The 17,295-nt window shown below is 36.6% G+C and overlaps 2 protein-coding genes across 4 annotated transcripts; one reads left to right on the top strand and one right to left on the bottom strand.

Moving 5' to 3' along the window:
- Positions 1-13,827: 13,827 nt before the first annotated feature.
- On the top strand, positions 13,828-14,817 carry Arl2 (ADP ribosylation factor-like 2). The gene is made up of 3 exons (XM_073960136.1): positions 13,828-13,990; positions 14,101-14,455; positions 14,518-14,817. Exons 1-3 carry the CDS (start codon positions 13,926-13,928, stop codon positions 14,650-14,652), a joined length of 555 nt encoding a protein of 184 aa, XP_073816237.1. The 5' UTR covers positions 13,828-13,925; the 3' UTR covers positions 14,653-14,817.
- PNKP (Polynucleotide kinase 3'-phosphatase) lies at positions 14,749-16,632 on the bottom strand. Of its 3 annotated transcripts, none has more exons than XM_073960131.1 (3): positions 16,512-16,632; positions 15,276-16,438; positions 14,749-15,206 (listed from the first exon to the last, which is right to left on the bottom strand). In XM_073960131.1, the coding sequence occupies exons 2-3, from the start codon at positions 16,429-16,431 to the stop codon at positions 14,764-14,766; spliced, it is 1,599 nt and encodes a 532-aa protein (XP_073816232.1). In that variant the 5' UTR covers positions 16,432-16,438; positions 16,512-16,632; the 3' UTR covers positions 14,749-14,763. The 3 variants fall into 3 exon arrangements, with proteins under 3 accessions (XP_073816232.1, XP_073816233.1, XP_073816231.1); XM_073960132.1 differs by having other exon boundaries at positions 15,276-16,453; positions 16,512-16,625; XM_073960130.1 differs by lacking the exon at positions 16,512-16,632 and having other exon boundaries at positions 15,276-16,505.
- Positions 16,633-17,295: the final 663 nt, after the last annotated feature.

Raw genomic sequence — 17,295 nt, 5'->3', positions numbered from 1 at the left:
GATTGTGGTGCCTGTTTCATAGTTTAATAAGAAAGGTTAGCCAAAGCTTTATGTCAATTTAAATTTTTTCATTCGAGTATGCCTAAAACTTCAAAACAATATAAACAAACTGTGTATGTGTGTGTGTGGTGTTTGAATAATATGCCAAACAATTTTAAAAACAATCGAATTCAATGATTTTTAAAATTGTTTTTAGAACATTTGTATGGAAGAAATTGATGAGATTTGCAATGAAACAATCAGTTTATCATATTCACAACTCGATTATGTGGAGAAAACTTAACTCTTCATACATTTTTCGCGTTTTTTATAAAATGCTCAAAAAATGCATTTTGAAGTTTTAGGAATTCAAGAAAAACAAGGGTTCTATAAATTTTTTTCATTTAAATCTACCTCTTTACTTATACCATGGCCTGTTTCTTTATAAATACATTTCACTAACGAATTTTCTTGTTTTTTTTTTCTTTTCAGTTTTTCTTTTATATTGGGTTCACGAACATAATATTTCATACAAATCAGATGGGTAAATTAATCATTTTTTTTTCTTTTTTGTTTTACCTGTCTTCATAAAAGTTTATGTCTGTGATCTTTTTTATCTCTTTCCAGGGGCTCTTTTGTTTTGGCGATTAACTACATCAGCACTGGCGTCAAGGATAAAAATATTGCGGTCGTACCAAAATTTTTATGGGATCTTCTCACCAGGATTTATATGGGATTCCCCACTATTGGTTCCCGTCATGAACAAATTCCCAGCAGTGATAAAAATTGTAGCACAGGATAATTTACTGACGACCCCCTCTACGATGTTTGTTGAAGAGGCCGACGATCGTGGTCTTTTTGCGATGTTGGCGATTACTTAAAATAAATAGAAACCCGGTCAACATCCACATAAAAATAATACTGGCTTTCACTCAACTTACTTCTTTGATTTATCACACAAAACATGTACATTAAAACACACGTTTGCTCCAATCTTCAATAAAAAAAATATCCGTCACAATAAAAGTGTACTTTTTTATCTAGGTTATTTCAAATACAGGTGTAAACGGGCTTTACTTTTCTCGCACCAAAATCCAAATGAATTCTTTTTTTCTTGATTTTGCTGCTTTTATACGACCTAGGGGGACGCGCATTTTCCCTCTTTTCCTAGATTTTTCATATTTTTCTCAAAATTTATTTGTTTTTCTTTGGCACCTATACTACTAAACCCCATCCTGAAGCAGAGTTGTATTTTTTGTCGCCCGTCTATCATAAAGTCGGTGATTTCAAATACAACCCTGAACTTGGCATTATCTTTTTACCTCCAGACAAGCTACTAGCCGTTTCCGGGTTCATTTTGAAATCTGTGGCTGCTAGAGTGTAGACGTGCAAAAAAAAAAGTGTTGAGGATTTCGTTTATATTTTTCCTAACGAGAAGAAAAAAAAATTAATTTGATAAGCCACGCAACAGTTTGTTTACGTATACATACAAATTGGTATATTTTACACACGGGGATACATTTTTGTATCATGGTATCAAGCGTACTTTTTGCTAAAAAGTGTCTAATGTAAAAAAATAAATAATTTTATGATTTTCAAATAACTTTATAGCCCGTTTAGACTATACTCTTATACGATGATTAAGGGCATACCAAATCCCCCCTGATTTACCATTCAAAATTAAATCAACTCAAAACTTGGATTTGTTTTAAATCAAATGTTAAATCGAAATATTTTTTATATGCAACACTGCTTTTTTGCTCCTAAAAATGCAACTATTGCAGTCTGTACCAACATTGGCAACTATGTTCATGTGTCGATTATTTACTAGGGTTATGACTTTTTGACCTTTTTTCTCAAAAATGATTTCCTGTAGCGAGAGTAAACGAACTTTTGCCTACTAAAGCCAAAAATAACAACGTTCATTCCATTTAATTAATAAAAAAGGTCACGCACAAACTACTTTGAAATTTTTTTTGGGAAATCCTATGAAATGGAAAAAATGTTGCACCAAATGTTTTTCCTGTTGCACGAATAAATGACGTTTTGCCTATTAATGACTAAAATAATTTTTATTTTTTTGAGAATTTTTTCCAAAAAGCTCATCTATAAAAACTTTTTGTGCGTGAGCTTTTTTCTATCGAATAACATTGCAATTAAAATTTTATCTAATCTTAAGCAAAAGCTCATCAAAATATGACACAGGGATATGAGGTTGTAAAAAAGTCATAACCCTATTATTTACATTTTTCAAATAACTGTAAACACAAACACACAAAAACAAGCAGAAGCGGAAAAAAATAAAAAAATATTAAATAAAAATAAAATGGATGTAGCTTTAATTTAATATAAATTGTAAACAACATATTAAATAGCAATTTGTCAGATTATTTTGTGCAGTATTCCATTCCATTTTTAATTTTCAAGCAATTCTGTTTGCAAATTCGCTTATGTATACGTAAACAAAGATCAGCTGACTGGCATCTTATATCATTTTAGACTAGTCTAAACAACTAGGATTTGAAAGTTGGATTTAGAAATCGAGTCAATTTAAAATGACTAGTCTAAACGGGCTATTAGATTTATTAACTCCATAAAATCTCATGTGACCAATCGTATACGTGTAAAACACGACTAAAGCGCTCGGCACATACGGTGCGTTGTGCGTCGCGCTACAACAACCACATGAAAAATGTGTAAGTGATGCCAAGTTTTTAACTTTAATGCGTAAGCCATATTGTTGTTTTTCAAAAAACTTGGCTTCACTTACACTTTTTTCATGTGGTTGTTGTAACGCAACGCACAACGCATCGTATGTGCCGAGCGCTTAACTCTGTTGCAAAAACAGTTGCAACTTTTGGTACTTTCATTTCATTTCAGCTCTGTTCCTTTACGTGCAAGAATCTTCAAGTTTTACCACTTTTTGCTCGAAAAGCGTTCCTTTACTTCTGACACCATACAATTCATATGACAGCAGTTCACAACTTTTGCTACTTTTGCCGGTTTTACCATTTTCAAAAGTAAAGGAACAGACCATTCATTTCATTTATTCATCAATTGTAATATAAAAAAGCCAACATGGCCAATAACTTATATTATCTTACTTTTTGAGAAGAGTTGGATTTTTTTGCACAAAAACCGAATACAACACTGTATTTTTGGTGGATTTGTGCCGGATTTAAAATAAACCCAGTCGTGAGAGGATTTAATTTTTGTATGGCAAATCTGGTCAGATTTGACCAGATTAAGCAATAAATCCTCATGAAGTGGGTTAACCCGGCAAAAAGCTGTAGTGTAACCGTGCTATTAGCTCTGTTCCTTTACGTTCAAGAATCTTCAAGTTTTACCACTTTTTACTCGAAAAGTGTTCCTTTACTTCAGACACCATACAATAAGTAAAGGAACAGACCAATTTTTTCCTTTATATTAGCTGTGTTCCTTTACTTACCTGAGGTTACCATTTTTACAATTGTTACCATTTTTAACCTGCAAAGCGTTCCTTAACCGCGAAAATTGGCAAAACTGGAAGCAATTTTTAAGAGAGCGAGACCACTCTCGAAAATGGCTTTCTCTTCTACCACAGGCTACCAGGAAAATTTCTGCAGGTAAAAAATTGAAGAACTGATTTTTCGACTTTTGTTTGAAGATTATTTCACAACGATAAAGAAAATGGACAAAAAACAGAAGAAAAAGTCGAACGCTAACAAAATTAATTAAAAACTGTGAAATAAAAGACGAAAATTGATTTTTTATGTTTCTTTTTGACATTGCTGCCAGATCTAACCATTTTTTCGTTCCTTTACTTTTCTGGTAAAAATGTTCATGAGAGAGAAATTTTGAGCAATTTTGACACTTTTCTCTTTTACCACCCTTACCATTAAAAAAGTAAAGGAACAAAGCTATTATCGGAAAAATAGTAAAAATTAGCTATATATAGCTGTGTTCCTTTACTTACCTGAGGTTACCATTTTTAACCTGCAAAGTGTTCCCTTACTTTTAATAGCATACAATTTATATGATAGCAGTTTACCACTTTTACCATTTTCTGCCACTGTTACCATTTTTAAAAGTAAAGGAACAGACCATATATTGGTTTGATCCTTTACTTTTGAAAATTGTAACCCCCCGTTTACACATGCAAGTGGCAGTTCGAAAAACACAAATACACTCACACATATTCATTGCCACACCAACTAACAACCTCACTGCCGACAAAATTTTCTTGTCAGTAATCAATGTAAGTGCTTTGAAAGTAACTTCAATTTTTTTCCGAACGTCTACACATGCAAGTGTCAGTTCGAAAAAATTGAAGTTTCGACTATAATATGTATACACAACTGTCTGTAAGTTACTTGCATGTGTAATCATTGGGTAAGACCGGCAAAAGTAGTAAAAGTTGTAAACTGCTCCCATATGAGCTCTGTTCCTTTACGTGCAAGAATCTTCAAGTTTTACCACTTTTTACAACTTTTACTACTTTTGCCGCTTTTGCCATTTTCAAAAGTTATGGAACAGGCCAATTATTATGGAATCCATGGTACAAATACACAGGTAGCCGCATCGGCAATTGTTGGCAACATAAGATGTCAAAAATTGACATCAATTCAATTGACCCATTATGTTACCATCAGCTGGCATGATAATGCTACCTGTATTATTGTACCATGATGGTATCTGAAGTAAAAACTTTGTTCCTTTACTTTTTTAATAGCAACAGTAGCATGGCTATTTTTGGAACACTTATGTAGCAATAATATTCTAGAGCATAATACGGCGTTTATATTATAGTTTTAACCTTCTTTATGAGGATTTGTTTGAAGTATATACAATGGAAATGACTGGGTTAACCTTGTTATATATAAACGGCCTATAACTGAAGTGATTTTTATTTTTACTATATTTGGTACTTTTAAAACAGTGAAGTTCTAAATTTAACATGTTTTTTGTAAAACTGACTAACAGCCAGTTTCTGTATGTCAAAAGAAGAATGTGTGCGAATGAAACACGACCGAACTTTAGTTTTCGAAATAATTTTACCTTTGCTTTTGCTTCAAAACAAAAAACAAATTTGAGAAACACACAAGAGTTTGGACGTGTTTCTTTCGCACACATTCTTCTTTCGACATACAGAAACGGGCTGTAACTGTGCATATACACCTAACCATGGTAGAATAAATTAAAGGTAGGCCACAGCTAAGAGCTGATTGCAATTTTTTTCTTTTAATGGCCTAATCTGTCAAAAGCAGGGTTGACATTTTGTACTGTTTTTGACATTATGCAATCATAAAGGTAGATGTATCGCTGAATTGTTCCAACAAAAAACTTCTGCTGTAACACTATATCTTAAAATTGAAAACAAGGACAAAAAATGTGTATTCGCGTGCCATAATAAAATTGTTAATTTTTTTTGCAAAACTTACGAATGAACAATTTATCAAATATTTATATTAATTAAAATTTGTTCCAAAAGTACGGGAATGTAAAAACTAAAATTTTTGTAAAAATACTGCTGACATTTATCTGCAAATCGGATACCAGCAATCACGATGTCAGATTAGCCAAACTTGTCAAGTCCCGGTCCACACTAGAGTAATTTCATTGAAAAAACTTCATGAAATTATGCGTTTCTAGATCGAGTTCCATTGTAGAGCAAAATCATAAAATTGTTGTAGTAGGGAATTCGACCTAAGAACGCCTAATTTCATGAAACTTTTTAATGAAATTTACTCTAGTGGACCTAGACCAAGTAGAAAATAAGTGAATGACATTTTTTCACTGTCATAAGTTTGGGAAGAACTTTTGCTATTTTTGGAACACTTTTCCAACAAGAATATTCTGAAGCCTTGCTAAAGAAATGTTTTTACACTATATGGCACTTTTAACATATAAAAAGTGAAGCTCTAAGTTCCATATGTTTTTAATACGGGATATCTATGCAGGTACATCTACCATTATTATTGTACCATGCCATTTGACGTTTTAAGCCATGGCTGCACCTGGCCTACCACCACTTTATCGTACCATGCATCTACCTTTATTATTGCTCAATGTCATTTGACGTTTTAAGCCATGGCTACAGGGTTGTATTTTCATACCGGGCCTACCTCTACTTTATTATACCATGAAAAGTAGCAAAAATCGTAACAAATGGTAAAAATGCTAACCTCAGGTAAGTAAAGGAACACAACTAATGTAAACAAGCATTACTTACATAGTCTGTGTCAGACTATGAAAATTTTCATGAAAATGTTTTGAGCTTATGGGTAAGAAGGGAGAAAGGGAGCTCCTTCACCTCCGCTCTCTCCTAAAAGCTAAAATATTTTCATGTATTATTTTCAGTGTCTGGCACAAGAGTTACTTACATGGTACAATAATACAGGTAGCATTATCATGCCAGCTGATGGTAACATAATGTGTCAAGTGCATTGAATTGACGTCAAATTTTGACACCTCATGTTACCAACAATTGCCGATGCGGCTACCTGTGTATTTGTACCATGCTTACTTACTTAGCTGGCCCATTACAGAACACTTGTTCTATAGGCCGAACTAAGAAGAGATCTCCATTCCTCTCTATTTGTTGCTTTGCACTCTGAAATACCGCGCCTTTTCATCTCATCATCCACTTGTTTGCGCCATCTATTCCTTGGCCTGCCAATTCTGCGTGCACCGCCATGTGGCATGTATTCATACGCCTTTTTAGCGGGTTCATCATCGCTCATTCTTATGATATGGCCTAGCCAACGCAATCGCTGCATCTCGATACGTTTAACTATATTGATGTCGTTGTATAGCAGATACAGCTCGTGGTTCATGCGACGTCGATATTCACCGTCAACGCAGATTGGTCCGTAGATCTTTCGAAGAATTTTTCTCTCAAACACACCAAGCACTGCCATGTCTGCTTCCGCAAGTACCCAGGCTTCGGAGCCATACATCAGCACGGGTAGTATCAGTGTTTTGTAGAGCGTTATTTTTGTTTGACGAGATGTGGCTTTGTTTTTAAACTGCTTACTTAAACCAAAGTAGCATCTGTTGGCCAATACAATTCTTCTTTTTATTTCACAACTGATGTCGTTTGTTGTGTTTACGGAGGTGCCGAGGTAGACGAAGTATTTTACTACCTCAATATTATAGGAACCAACTTCCACAGTCGGTCCGAGCTCAATGGACGCATTGCGCGTCGACACCATCAACTTGGTCTTCTCACCGTTTACCGCCAGACCCACTTTAGCAGATTCTCCTTCGACCTTTATAAAGGTATCAGTTACTTCTTTTACTGATCGGCCCATGATGTCTATATCATCAGCATAAGCAAGTAACATGTGACTATTGGTGTAGATTGTGCCACTTCTTTTGACGTTTGCCTCTCGTATAACCTTTTCTAGCAGGATGTTGAAGAGGTCACACGAAAGGCTGTCTCCTTGTCTGAAACCTCTTTTGGTACCAAACTCTTCGGAGAGGTTCTTTCCTATTTTAACTGAGGACCTCGTGTCAGTTAAAGTCATTTTACAAAGCCGGATGAGCTTTGCGGGAGTACCAAATTCAGACATGGCTTGGAATACCTTTGAACGCAGCGGGCTGTCGAAGGCTGCTTTATAATCGACAAAAAGGTGGTAGGTGTCGATCTGCATCTCTTGGGTCTTCTCTAGGATTTGCCGCAGGGTAAATATCCGGTCAATGGTGGACTTGCCAGGTCTAAAGCCGCATTGGTATGGTCCAATTATCTCGTTGACCATAGGCTTTAGTCGTTCGCACAATATCCCTGACACGATCTTGTAGGCAATAGGGAGTAGACTTATGCCCCTATAGTTAGAGCATACAGTCTTATCTCCCTTCTTGTGGACGGGGTACAGGATACTTAGGTTCCAATCGTCGGGTACTCGTTCTTCCTGTCAGATGGTGCTAACTAGCTGATGAATACACCTTATCAGCGTGTCGCCTCCGGTTTTGAACAGCTCGGCTGGTAAGCCATCTGCCCCTGCTGCTCTATTATTCTTCAGCCGATTTATTGCTGTCTTTACCCCATCTTGGCTGGGCGGTATACATTCAATACCATCTTCTGGGATTGGGACTGTGGTATCTTCGTCGCCTTCGCTGCTATTGGATACCAACAGATTTGAAAAATGTTCTTTCCATATCCTGAGTACACTATCTGTATCAGTTACCAAATTACCTTGCTGGTCTCTACAGGAGGACGTGCCTGTACCAAAGCCATCAGTTTGATGCTTGACTCTTTGGTAGAATTTTCGGACTTCATTCTGGCTCCTGTACATCTCGATTTTTTCACACTCCCGCTTTTCCATCTCTCTCTTTTTCCTGCGGAAAAGACGTTTCTCCTCCCTCCTTTTCTCCCGGTATCTCTCTCGTGCGCTACGCGTTGCTACGGATTGTAAAGTAGCCTTATATGTCGCATTTTTCTCTTCGGTGGCAGCACGACACTCCTCATCATACCATGGATTCCTTGGTGGAGGTCTCTGGTATCCAAGTATGGATTTTGCGGCTGTTTGCATGGAGTGGGCAATGCTTTGCCATTGCGCTGATATGTTATCGGGATGAGGAGTGCTTTGATTAAGCAATTGGGCTAGTTGAGTGGAATATGCTGTGGCTATCTGTTGTGATTGCAGCTTACCGATGTCTTGTTATGTTAACCTTGTATAACAACGGCGTAAGCCGCTGCGTATACGACGTCGTGATTGTGTGCAATACAGCACACAGTCATCGTGTGTTCCTCTTCACACAATTTTTGTTTTTCTTTTTTTGTCGATGTGGCATCACTGCTAATTGCAAATGTCAGGCACCAAAGACAACGACAAATTGCAATCATTCTAATAAAATTGTGGTGGCGGCAACATCCCTGAAAAGGAAAAAAAAAAATTAAAAAAGTGTAATTCGTGAATATTGGGAAGTAAATCCCAACCTCACTCAATTCGCATAACGAATAAGTAATTTCCAATTGGAAAATTGTTTCATAGCCCCAAGTAAGGGTAAAATTATAAGAAATGGTGAGTTTAGTGGAAAAGAAAAATTTGTTGAATTCAATTATAAAGAATTCGTGTTTTTTTCCTGATTGCAGTTGTGAAATTCATAATTACACGTGTTGCCGCATTCGTGCACTACAACCACCGGCAGATAACCTCGCTTAATTAGTGCAACGGCGAACAAATTAGTTGAGGAAAACCAACCATCGTTTTAGCCCGCTTTATGGAACAATTAAACAATTTGCAATAAAAAGGAAAATTAAATCCGCCACCACAGCCTAGAATTTTTTTTGTCGGCCATTATCCACGTTGTGTAACTAACGTTACATTAAGCCACCACAACCACCTCGAAAAATAGAACTTTCTGGAACTTTTTGCCAGCATTCCCGTTTGCGACACAATAGAAGGAAGCCACAACTCACAGAACCACCTTCACACAAAAGCATCCATTAACAACATTGTGATTGCCGCCATTTTATACACAATTTCAGTCTGCATTAGAGAGGAGATGTTAATCCAAATTAAGGGTAATGCCTACCCTCCAACTGTAAGTACGCAATATAACACACAGATATAGTCGGTGCAACCATCCTGCTCCTTCCTGGTAACCCAGGAAGGGAAACCAGTTCCTACATCCAGCCCTCGACGTCAGCAGAGCAAATTATTTATTTCTTTCTCTTTTTAAGTATTCTCTTGGCATTGCACTTTGTATGCACACATACATAGCCATAGCCCTGTATGTATGTGTGTAAGAAATTAATGTTGTTGTTGGACCTGTAACGGTTCGTCTCCGCGTGCAAAAAAGAAGATGAAGATAATCATGAAAGCTTTGCAATAACGGTTATTTCCTACAATAGTGATTCTTGTGGATGGATATTTCGAAGTTTTTTTTCTGTTATTTGGTTAAATAATTTCGAGTGCGACTTTTCTTAAGCAAACAAAAGAACCTACAACAGATTTCTCCTATCTTTGGAAACTTCGTTTAAAACTCCGCGCCTTCTGATAAAAAGCATTTAAGAAATTTTTATACGTCGAGACTACGTTGCAGGTCGACAGATTGTGATTATCGTATACCGTACAAATTTATTGGATGTTTTTATTGAATTTCGATCTTTAAGAATATTATGTTTACGATCCATAAACATCATCTTTATTTATAAATCATATCAATCGCATACCTCGGTTAAAATATACGCATATATAGACATATGTATACCCAATTTTAAGAATCTTTTCGACGTTAAATTGACCTGTGGTCAACCAAAATAGTAAATGATACTTTTTGTTGTTGATGCGGACATTTCCGATTTTTTTTTGTTTATACTGCATATGGTATATATATGCATATGTTCTAATTGATAATTTTACCTGGTAATTATATAATGTCAATCCCATTACTTTGATCTCCGTCCATCTATCCTTACTGGATATTTACCTCATAATTTTATCCACTGAGCTCATTAGGTAAAAAAATTGAGGGTAGTATTGAATATTTTGGTGCACAGTGGCACGAATGGGAATGACATGCAAAAACAAATTTGAATTTTGTATGTATTTCTGAACTGAATATAAATTGAATTGTTTTAATCGATTTTAAACTTATTATCAGTTAGATAATAATTGAATAGTGATTTACTATAAGACTACTTCTAAGCATTTATTGATTGTTCTTATTATAACGAATAGTTATAAATAAACATGTTTTGAATTTCTGAAATTAATCATCATGAGGTTCTAATTGAACAATATAAGGTAAGGTAAAGGTAAGGGTCAGCCAAGCCAAATTTTTGGGAGTCATCATCATCGGTGAGACAGACTCGTTGGGGATTTTGTAGAAAATCCATTGGGAGGGCATGGTATCCCAACAAACACCTTGGGTACCCATATCAACAACAACAACATCATATCATTGTTTTGAAATAAAGCATCCTGTTTGTGATTGATAATGAATCAATTTTGTTTATGGCTAGTCAGGAGTGGCCACTGAGCTAGACCGAATTTCTTCAATGGCAAGTGTATACCAGCATCTTGGTATGCCTCATTCCCCTTTACACTCCGACTTAGTTACATAACAGTCTAACTTTCGTGTTGTGTCTGTTCGTACTTTGTTTGCTACGTTTAAGCGGGTGCGTACCTTTGCTGCAACAAGGTAGTGGTCCGAATCAATGTTTGCGCCTCGGAACGATCGTACATCCAACACGCTCGATGAATGTCTTCCATCTATCACAACATGATCAATTTGGTTTCTTGTTTTCTGATCTGGAGACAGCCAGGTGCCCTTATGAATATCGAGATGATTAAATCTGGTACTGCTAACTACCATGTTTTTTGCAGCTACAAAGTCTATCAGCCTCATACCGTTGTCAGATGTTTCACTGTGGAGACTGAATTTCCCGACTGTTGGGCCAAAGATATTCTCCTTTCCAATTTTGGCATTAAAATCGCCTAGAATGATTTTAATGTCATGGGCAGGGCAACGGTCATATGTTTCTTCTAAGCGCTCGTAAAATATATCTTTGGTTTGTTCGTCCTTTTCTTCAGTGGGAGCATGAGCGCAAATAAAGCTGATGTTGAAGAATTTAGCTTTTATTCGAATTGCAGCAAGTCTTTCATTCACTGGGGTGAAGCTGGATACCAGATGTTTTAGTCTCCGACTAACTACGAATCCACAACCAAACTCATGCTTTACGTCATGGCAGCTATAATACAGTGCGTCACCTTTAGGTGTTGTTGTTACGCCTTTCCCAATCCATCGTACTTCCTGTATGGCAGTAATATCGGCCTTGTACTTTTCAAGTACGTCTGCCAATGCGAAGACTGCACCTTCTCTATAAAGAGTGCGAACACTCCAGGTGAAGATTCGCAGATCATGGTCCTTAAAACGTTTGCGGGGTTCGTCAACTTTAGAGGGGTTTGTTTTTCTTTTCTTTCGTTTTTATACCCTCCACCATAGGATGGGGGTATATTAAGTTTGTCACTACGTTTGTAACTACTCGAAATAATCATTGTAGACCCCACAAAGTATATATATTCTTGATCAGCGTGCAATTCTACATCGATATAGCCATGTCCGTCCGTCTGTCTGTCTGTCCGTCTGTGGAAATCACTCTAGCGTCCGAACGGATTGACGTAGGTTGATGAAATTTTGGGAAAATATGTTATATTTACGTAGGACTTTTGGTATTGAAAGCGAGCTATGTAGGTCCACGCTTTCGTATAGCCCCCATACAAAATGACGCGTCGTCGTTTTATTGAATTTTTAAGATATTTGGCCCATTTTACCACCGAATTGGTTGTAATTTGGTACTTTGTGTCTCCAGAGGCCAAAAAATATTCCTACCAAAGTTGGGTTATATAGGTCCACGTTTTGGTATAGCCCCCATATAAGGCCCCATATAAAGTACGCGTCGTTTTAAGGAATTTTAAGATATTTGGCCCATTTTACCACCGAATTGGTTGTAATTTGGTACTTTGTGTCTCCAGAGGCCAAAAAATATTTCTACCAAAGTTGGGTTATATAGGTCCACGTTTTGGTATAGCCCCCATATAAGGCCCCATATAAAGTACGCGTCATTTTAATATATTTTGAATGTTTTAGACCCATTTGACCACAGAATTGGTTGTAATTTGGTATTTTGTGTCTTCAGAGGCCAGAAAACATTCCTATCAAAGATGGGTTATATAGGTCCACGTTTTGGTATAGTCCCCACATAAGACCCCTTATAAAGTACGCGTCATTTGAATATATTTTGAATGTATTAGACCCATTTGACCAAAGAATCGGTTGTAACTTTGTATTTTGTGTTTCCAGAGGCTAAGAAACATTTCTACCATAAAATGTTTATATAGGTCCACGTGTTGATATAGCCCCCATAATACAATATCTCCCGATTTTCGATATTTTGAACGTTTTAGCCTCATTATCACACCGATATGGCTGAAATTTGGTATTTAGTCTTCTTTAGGCGTATAAAACTTTCCCCCAGAAATTTGTAGGTATAGGTCCACGCCATCATATAGCCCCCATAGAACGGTACCTTCCGAATTTCGGTATTTTGAAGGTAGTGGCCACATTAATCCACCGAAATGGCTGAAATTTGTGGTGGAGGGTATAAAAAGTTCGGCCCGACCGAACTTAACGCTTTTCTTACTTGTTTCATAGTAGGCTGTTTTTTCTAGGGGAGGGTTACTAACCCGACGCCCAAACCCAAGTTTTGAACGTTCTTATGGGTGAACGCGCGGCACATGTTAGCTCACTACCTTTAACGGGTGTTAAAGGCAGTTCCCCAGGTGACACCACGGGGAGGTCAGTGTCCACTTGAGACGAAAGAGGGACCAAGATAAATCCTGGGCTTTGCCATGTTAAAACCGGTCAGGACCGTTCCTTGGTATCTTCCATCCCCTACGTCACCCGTATAAACAAGCATTATTGTGAGCAAATCTGACGTTTTGCATGATTTGATGTAACACCTTCTCATGCCAAGTTTACACTTGCGCTCCAAAATCCACTGGATTACACGAAATCCTGAATTTCAGGTGTTTATAGCATATGCGCAACTGTGGTTGCATGATGAATGACAAAAATGAACGGCCAAACTAGCAAGCACCAACAAAGCTGTCAATCAAAACTGGCAATGTGTACTCAGCTTAACAAGCAATTCACAGTAATACGTTATTGTGAACAATTTTGACGTTTGGTATGATTTGATGTAACACCTTCTTATTTCACCATACTTGCACCCATGATTCAACTCATGATTTGTCATCGAACATAAAGGAAAATTTGGAGCTTCTTGTCGATACTATCGATAGTGCCATCGATTTTTTGCCAGATCTAATTTTAAGACTTTGAGTTGGCAACTCTGCTTCTAATAAGAAATATAAACAAAGCGAACAGCATTCGACACAGATGTTGTCAAAATTATAAATTAAAATAGTTAATTGAAAAAATAATAAATTAATACAATGGGATTCTTAACAGTTTTAAAGAAAATGAGACAAAAGGAAAAAGAAATGCGAATATTATTGTTGTAAGTCGTTTGCCTAAAATAACAAAATTAACTGATGAATGGGAGTGAGTGTTGTCATAGATGAGTGAGTCACTTTCATGTTTTTTCTTGTTTTCCTTTTTTGTTTGCAGAGGCTTGGATAATGCCGGTAAAACAACAATCTTAAAACGTTTTAATGGAGAACCCATTGATACCATTTCACCAACACTGGGATTTAATATAAAAACTTTGGAGCACAATGGTTACACATTGAACATGTGGGATGTCGGTGGCCAGAAATCTTTACGTTCATATTGGCGTAATTATTTTGAGTGTACTGATGGTTTGGTGTGGGTGGTTGATAGTGCAGATAGAATGAGATTGGAGACTTGTAAACAAGAGCTGGAGATTTTATTACAAGAAGAAAGACTAGCTGGGGCAACATTATTGGTGTTGGCCAACAAACAAGATTTACCAGGGGCATTGACTGCAAATGAAATAAAGGAGGTAGGTACACAACTTTGAAAGTATTTTCAATACCTACAACTAATTGAATTCTGTAATTTTAGGGCTTACAATTGGATAACATTACCACACATCATTGGCTAGTGGTTGGTGTGAGTGCTGTTACGGGAGAAAAACTTTTAAATGCCGTCGATTGGCTAATTGATGATATAGCCAAACGAATTTTTACATTAGACTGAATTAATGTATTAACCAATATGTGATTGGTATAAGTGTTGCAAACATTTCCATTTTCGAAAGATGAACAAATTCCCAAAAATTAAATCTCGTATTGATTAACTTTGCCTTTTTTATTTATCAACTAAATACATAGTATAAAGACGTTTCCAGTCATCACGTTCAAATGTTGGTTTTATGTTGACCTTTACAATTTCCGTAAATCCTTCTTCCAGCTGGGGCTGTGTAAATTTCTTTTTCATCATATTTAAAAGCATTTCATTAATTTTAGAATGCTTGACATCGGTTAGCTGACGAAACGCTATATTGTGTTTAACCTGGGCCACACTAACATTCATTATGAAACATCTACATGGAACTTTGAATTTTTTCGATAGTTCTATAAACTTCTTTCGACTTTCCACATCAACATTTGTATTATCTACCACACAGGATTTAGATGAGACCAAGGCATTTTCACACATTTTTAAACAAGCCTGAACATTGCCAACTGTATCGGCATTTGCTACGGTATAACCTAAAGATGCGAGATTTTTCTTTGCAAAATGTGATTTTCCTAAAGAGAAAATAGATTTGTGAACATTGAACGCTGAAAATAATGTAAAGGATAATATTCCAAACTTACCTGATCCTGGTAAACCGACCATAATTATCATTTCACATTCGTCTGCGGGTAATTTAGTATCTTTCGGTTCCAACTGAGATAAACTTTCCACATCTTTTGTGGGATCAAATTCTGGTCTTATCCATTCTTCTTTTTTCATCCCTAAGAAATGTTCTTCAGGTGTATAAAATTTCAATCCTACATTCTGGGCAAATAAACGATCTGCCAAAGAGTGGTCTTTTCGTCGCTTTGTTTTTCCTTTACCAATTTCGGGCCGTCCAGCAGCATCACCAACATAAAAACTCTTTTCTTTGCTAATGCGCACACCGTTATTGCAATGTCTTTCTAAATGTTCCCACATACCGGGTAAGGGTTTACGATAATAACCATCTGTAATGGCTATAAATGCCTGCACAGGTACTTGTAGTTTGGAAATAATTTGTTTTATCTTTTGTTTAAATTCATTTAAATCTGTTTTTCCTTTGGCAATACCACCCTGATTTGTAAAGAAGCATATCTTAAAACCATCCTCATTTAGACACTTCAGCTTCTTTGGAACCTCCGGATAGTTAAGCATCCAATCATCGCAAGTTTTAGGAAAGACATTGCCAGATTTTGTTCTAATTATTGTGCCATCCATATCATATGAAGCGATTTTATCCGAGGCTTTAACTCCTTTACTGGTAAATACCAGCATTTTGCCTTTTTCAACATCGTTCCAAGAGTCTGCTGTGGTTTCTTGTAACGCTTCTTCGTCAATTACAACTTCCTCGTTATTTTCTTTTTCAATGGGATCCTCCTCCTCCTCGCCTTGTGCATCTACTTCCATGTTCTCCTTATTACATGATGCAAGAGGTTTCTCAACTTCTGGAGGTGGTTTAAAATGTACTTCAAATGGATGCCTGCCATAGACTACTTCCAATACATCACCATGTTGCAGCTCACACTGCGTATGTTGAAGGCCCATCAAACCATTTATACCACATGGATTTAGTCCTAGAACTTTTAGATTAATTTTGGCATTTTCCATATCAACATCTAATTGAACTTGCTTCCTCGAGCATTTTCCATCCCTAATGCCCGTTTCCTTTTGGCGTCCTATAATATTTTTGCCCGGATTTAAGTGGATCGTTTGATGCTCGGGTTCCATTGGTTTTAACAGACAGATGCGTTTCATGGTTCCACTGGAAAATGGACGGCTGAGGTAAGAGAATTGCATAAACTTTTATTTAGATTAGAATTTAAAACAAAATAAACCTTGTTCTGTATGCGGTTAAAAACAAACAAAAACGACCAAGACGATCAAGAAGAAGACAATAGCTCTGTTCCTTTACGTTCAAGAATCTTCAAGTTTTACAACTTTTTACTGGACAAGCGTCATGGTACAATAATACAGGTAGCATTATCATGCCAGCTGATGGTAACATAATGTGTCAACTGCTTTGAATTGATGTCAAATTTTGACACCTTATGTTACCAACAATTGCCGATGCGGCTACCTGTGTATTTGTACCATGACAAGCGTTCCTTTACTTCTGACACAATACAATTCATATGGGAGCAGTTTTAAACTTTTACCGGTTTTACCATTTTCAGAAGTAAAGGAACAGACCAAATAATAGGTCTGTACCATGGCACAATTACAAACATGCTACAATTACAAAGGTAGATGCCTCAGCCCAGCTGATCGAATCTAAAACGTCAAAAAACTAGGAATTAGCCATGGCACAATTACCCAGGTAGTGGCATCGTAAAATTTTGAATATGTTATGTCAAAACTTTCTTTATGTTGTTGGGAAAATTACAACAAAAATAATTTTTTTATAAAGGGATTTGACTTTTCATATTCGATCAGCTGGTGTGATACCACTACCTGGTAGTTCTGCCATGGAATTAGCCATGAAATCAAAACAAAAAACCATGGTACAATTACTTAGGTAGACACATCGACGAATTGCTACTACAAAGCAACTTTTTTTTTGTAATGTAAACTGTCACCATTTTCGCCAACTGGTTTCTTGTTGTCTCTTTTTATCGCTTG

The sequence above is a fragment of the Musca autumnalis genome, unplaced genomic scaffold (genome assembly GCF_047663935.1).
Source record: "Musca autumnalis isolate F117 unplaced genomic scaffold, ASM4766393v1 scaffold_1, whole genome shotgun sequence".
NCBI lineage: Eukaryota > Metazoa > Arthropoda > Insecta > Diptera > Muscidae > Musca > Musca autumnalis.
Note: the sequence above shows the minus strand (reverse complement) of the source record. Positions and strands in the feature narration are given on the sequence as shown.

Excerpts from the sequence above, each read along its gene's own strand:
- Arl2 (XM_073960136.1), top strand. The coding sequence starts at position 13,926 with ATGGGATTCTTAACAGTTTTAAAGAAAATGAGACAAAAGGAAAAAGAA. Across the intron at positions 13,991-14,100 it reads GAAATGCGAATATTATTGTT|AGGCTTGGATAATGCCGGTA; the intron begins GTAAGTCGTTTG and ends TTTTGTTTGCAG. Across the intron at positions 14,456-14,517 it reads CTGCAAATGAAATAAAGGAG|GGCTTACAATTGGATAACAT; the intron begins GTAGGTACACAA and ends CTGTAATTTTAG.
- PNKP (XM_073960130.1), bottom strand. The coding sequence starts at position 16,473 with ATGCAATTCTCTTACCTCAGCCGTCCATTTTCCAGTGGAACCATGAAA. Across the intron at positions 15,207-15,275 it reads GGTCGGTTTACCAGGATCAG|GAAAATCACATTTTGCAAAG; the intron begins GTAAGTTTGGAA and ends TTTTCTCTTTAG.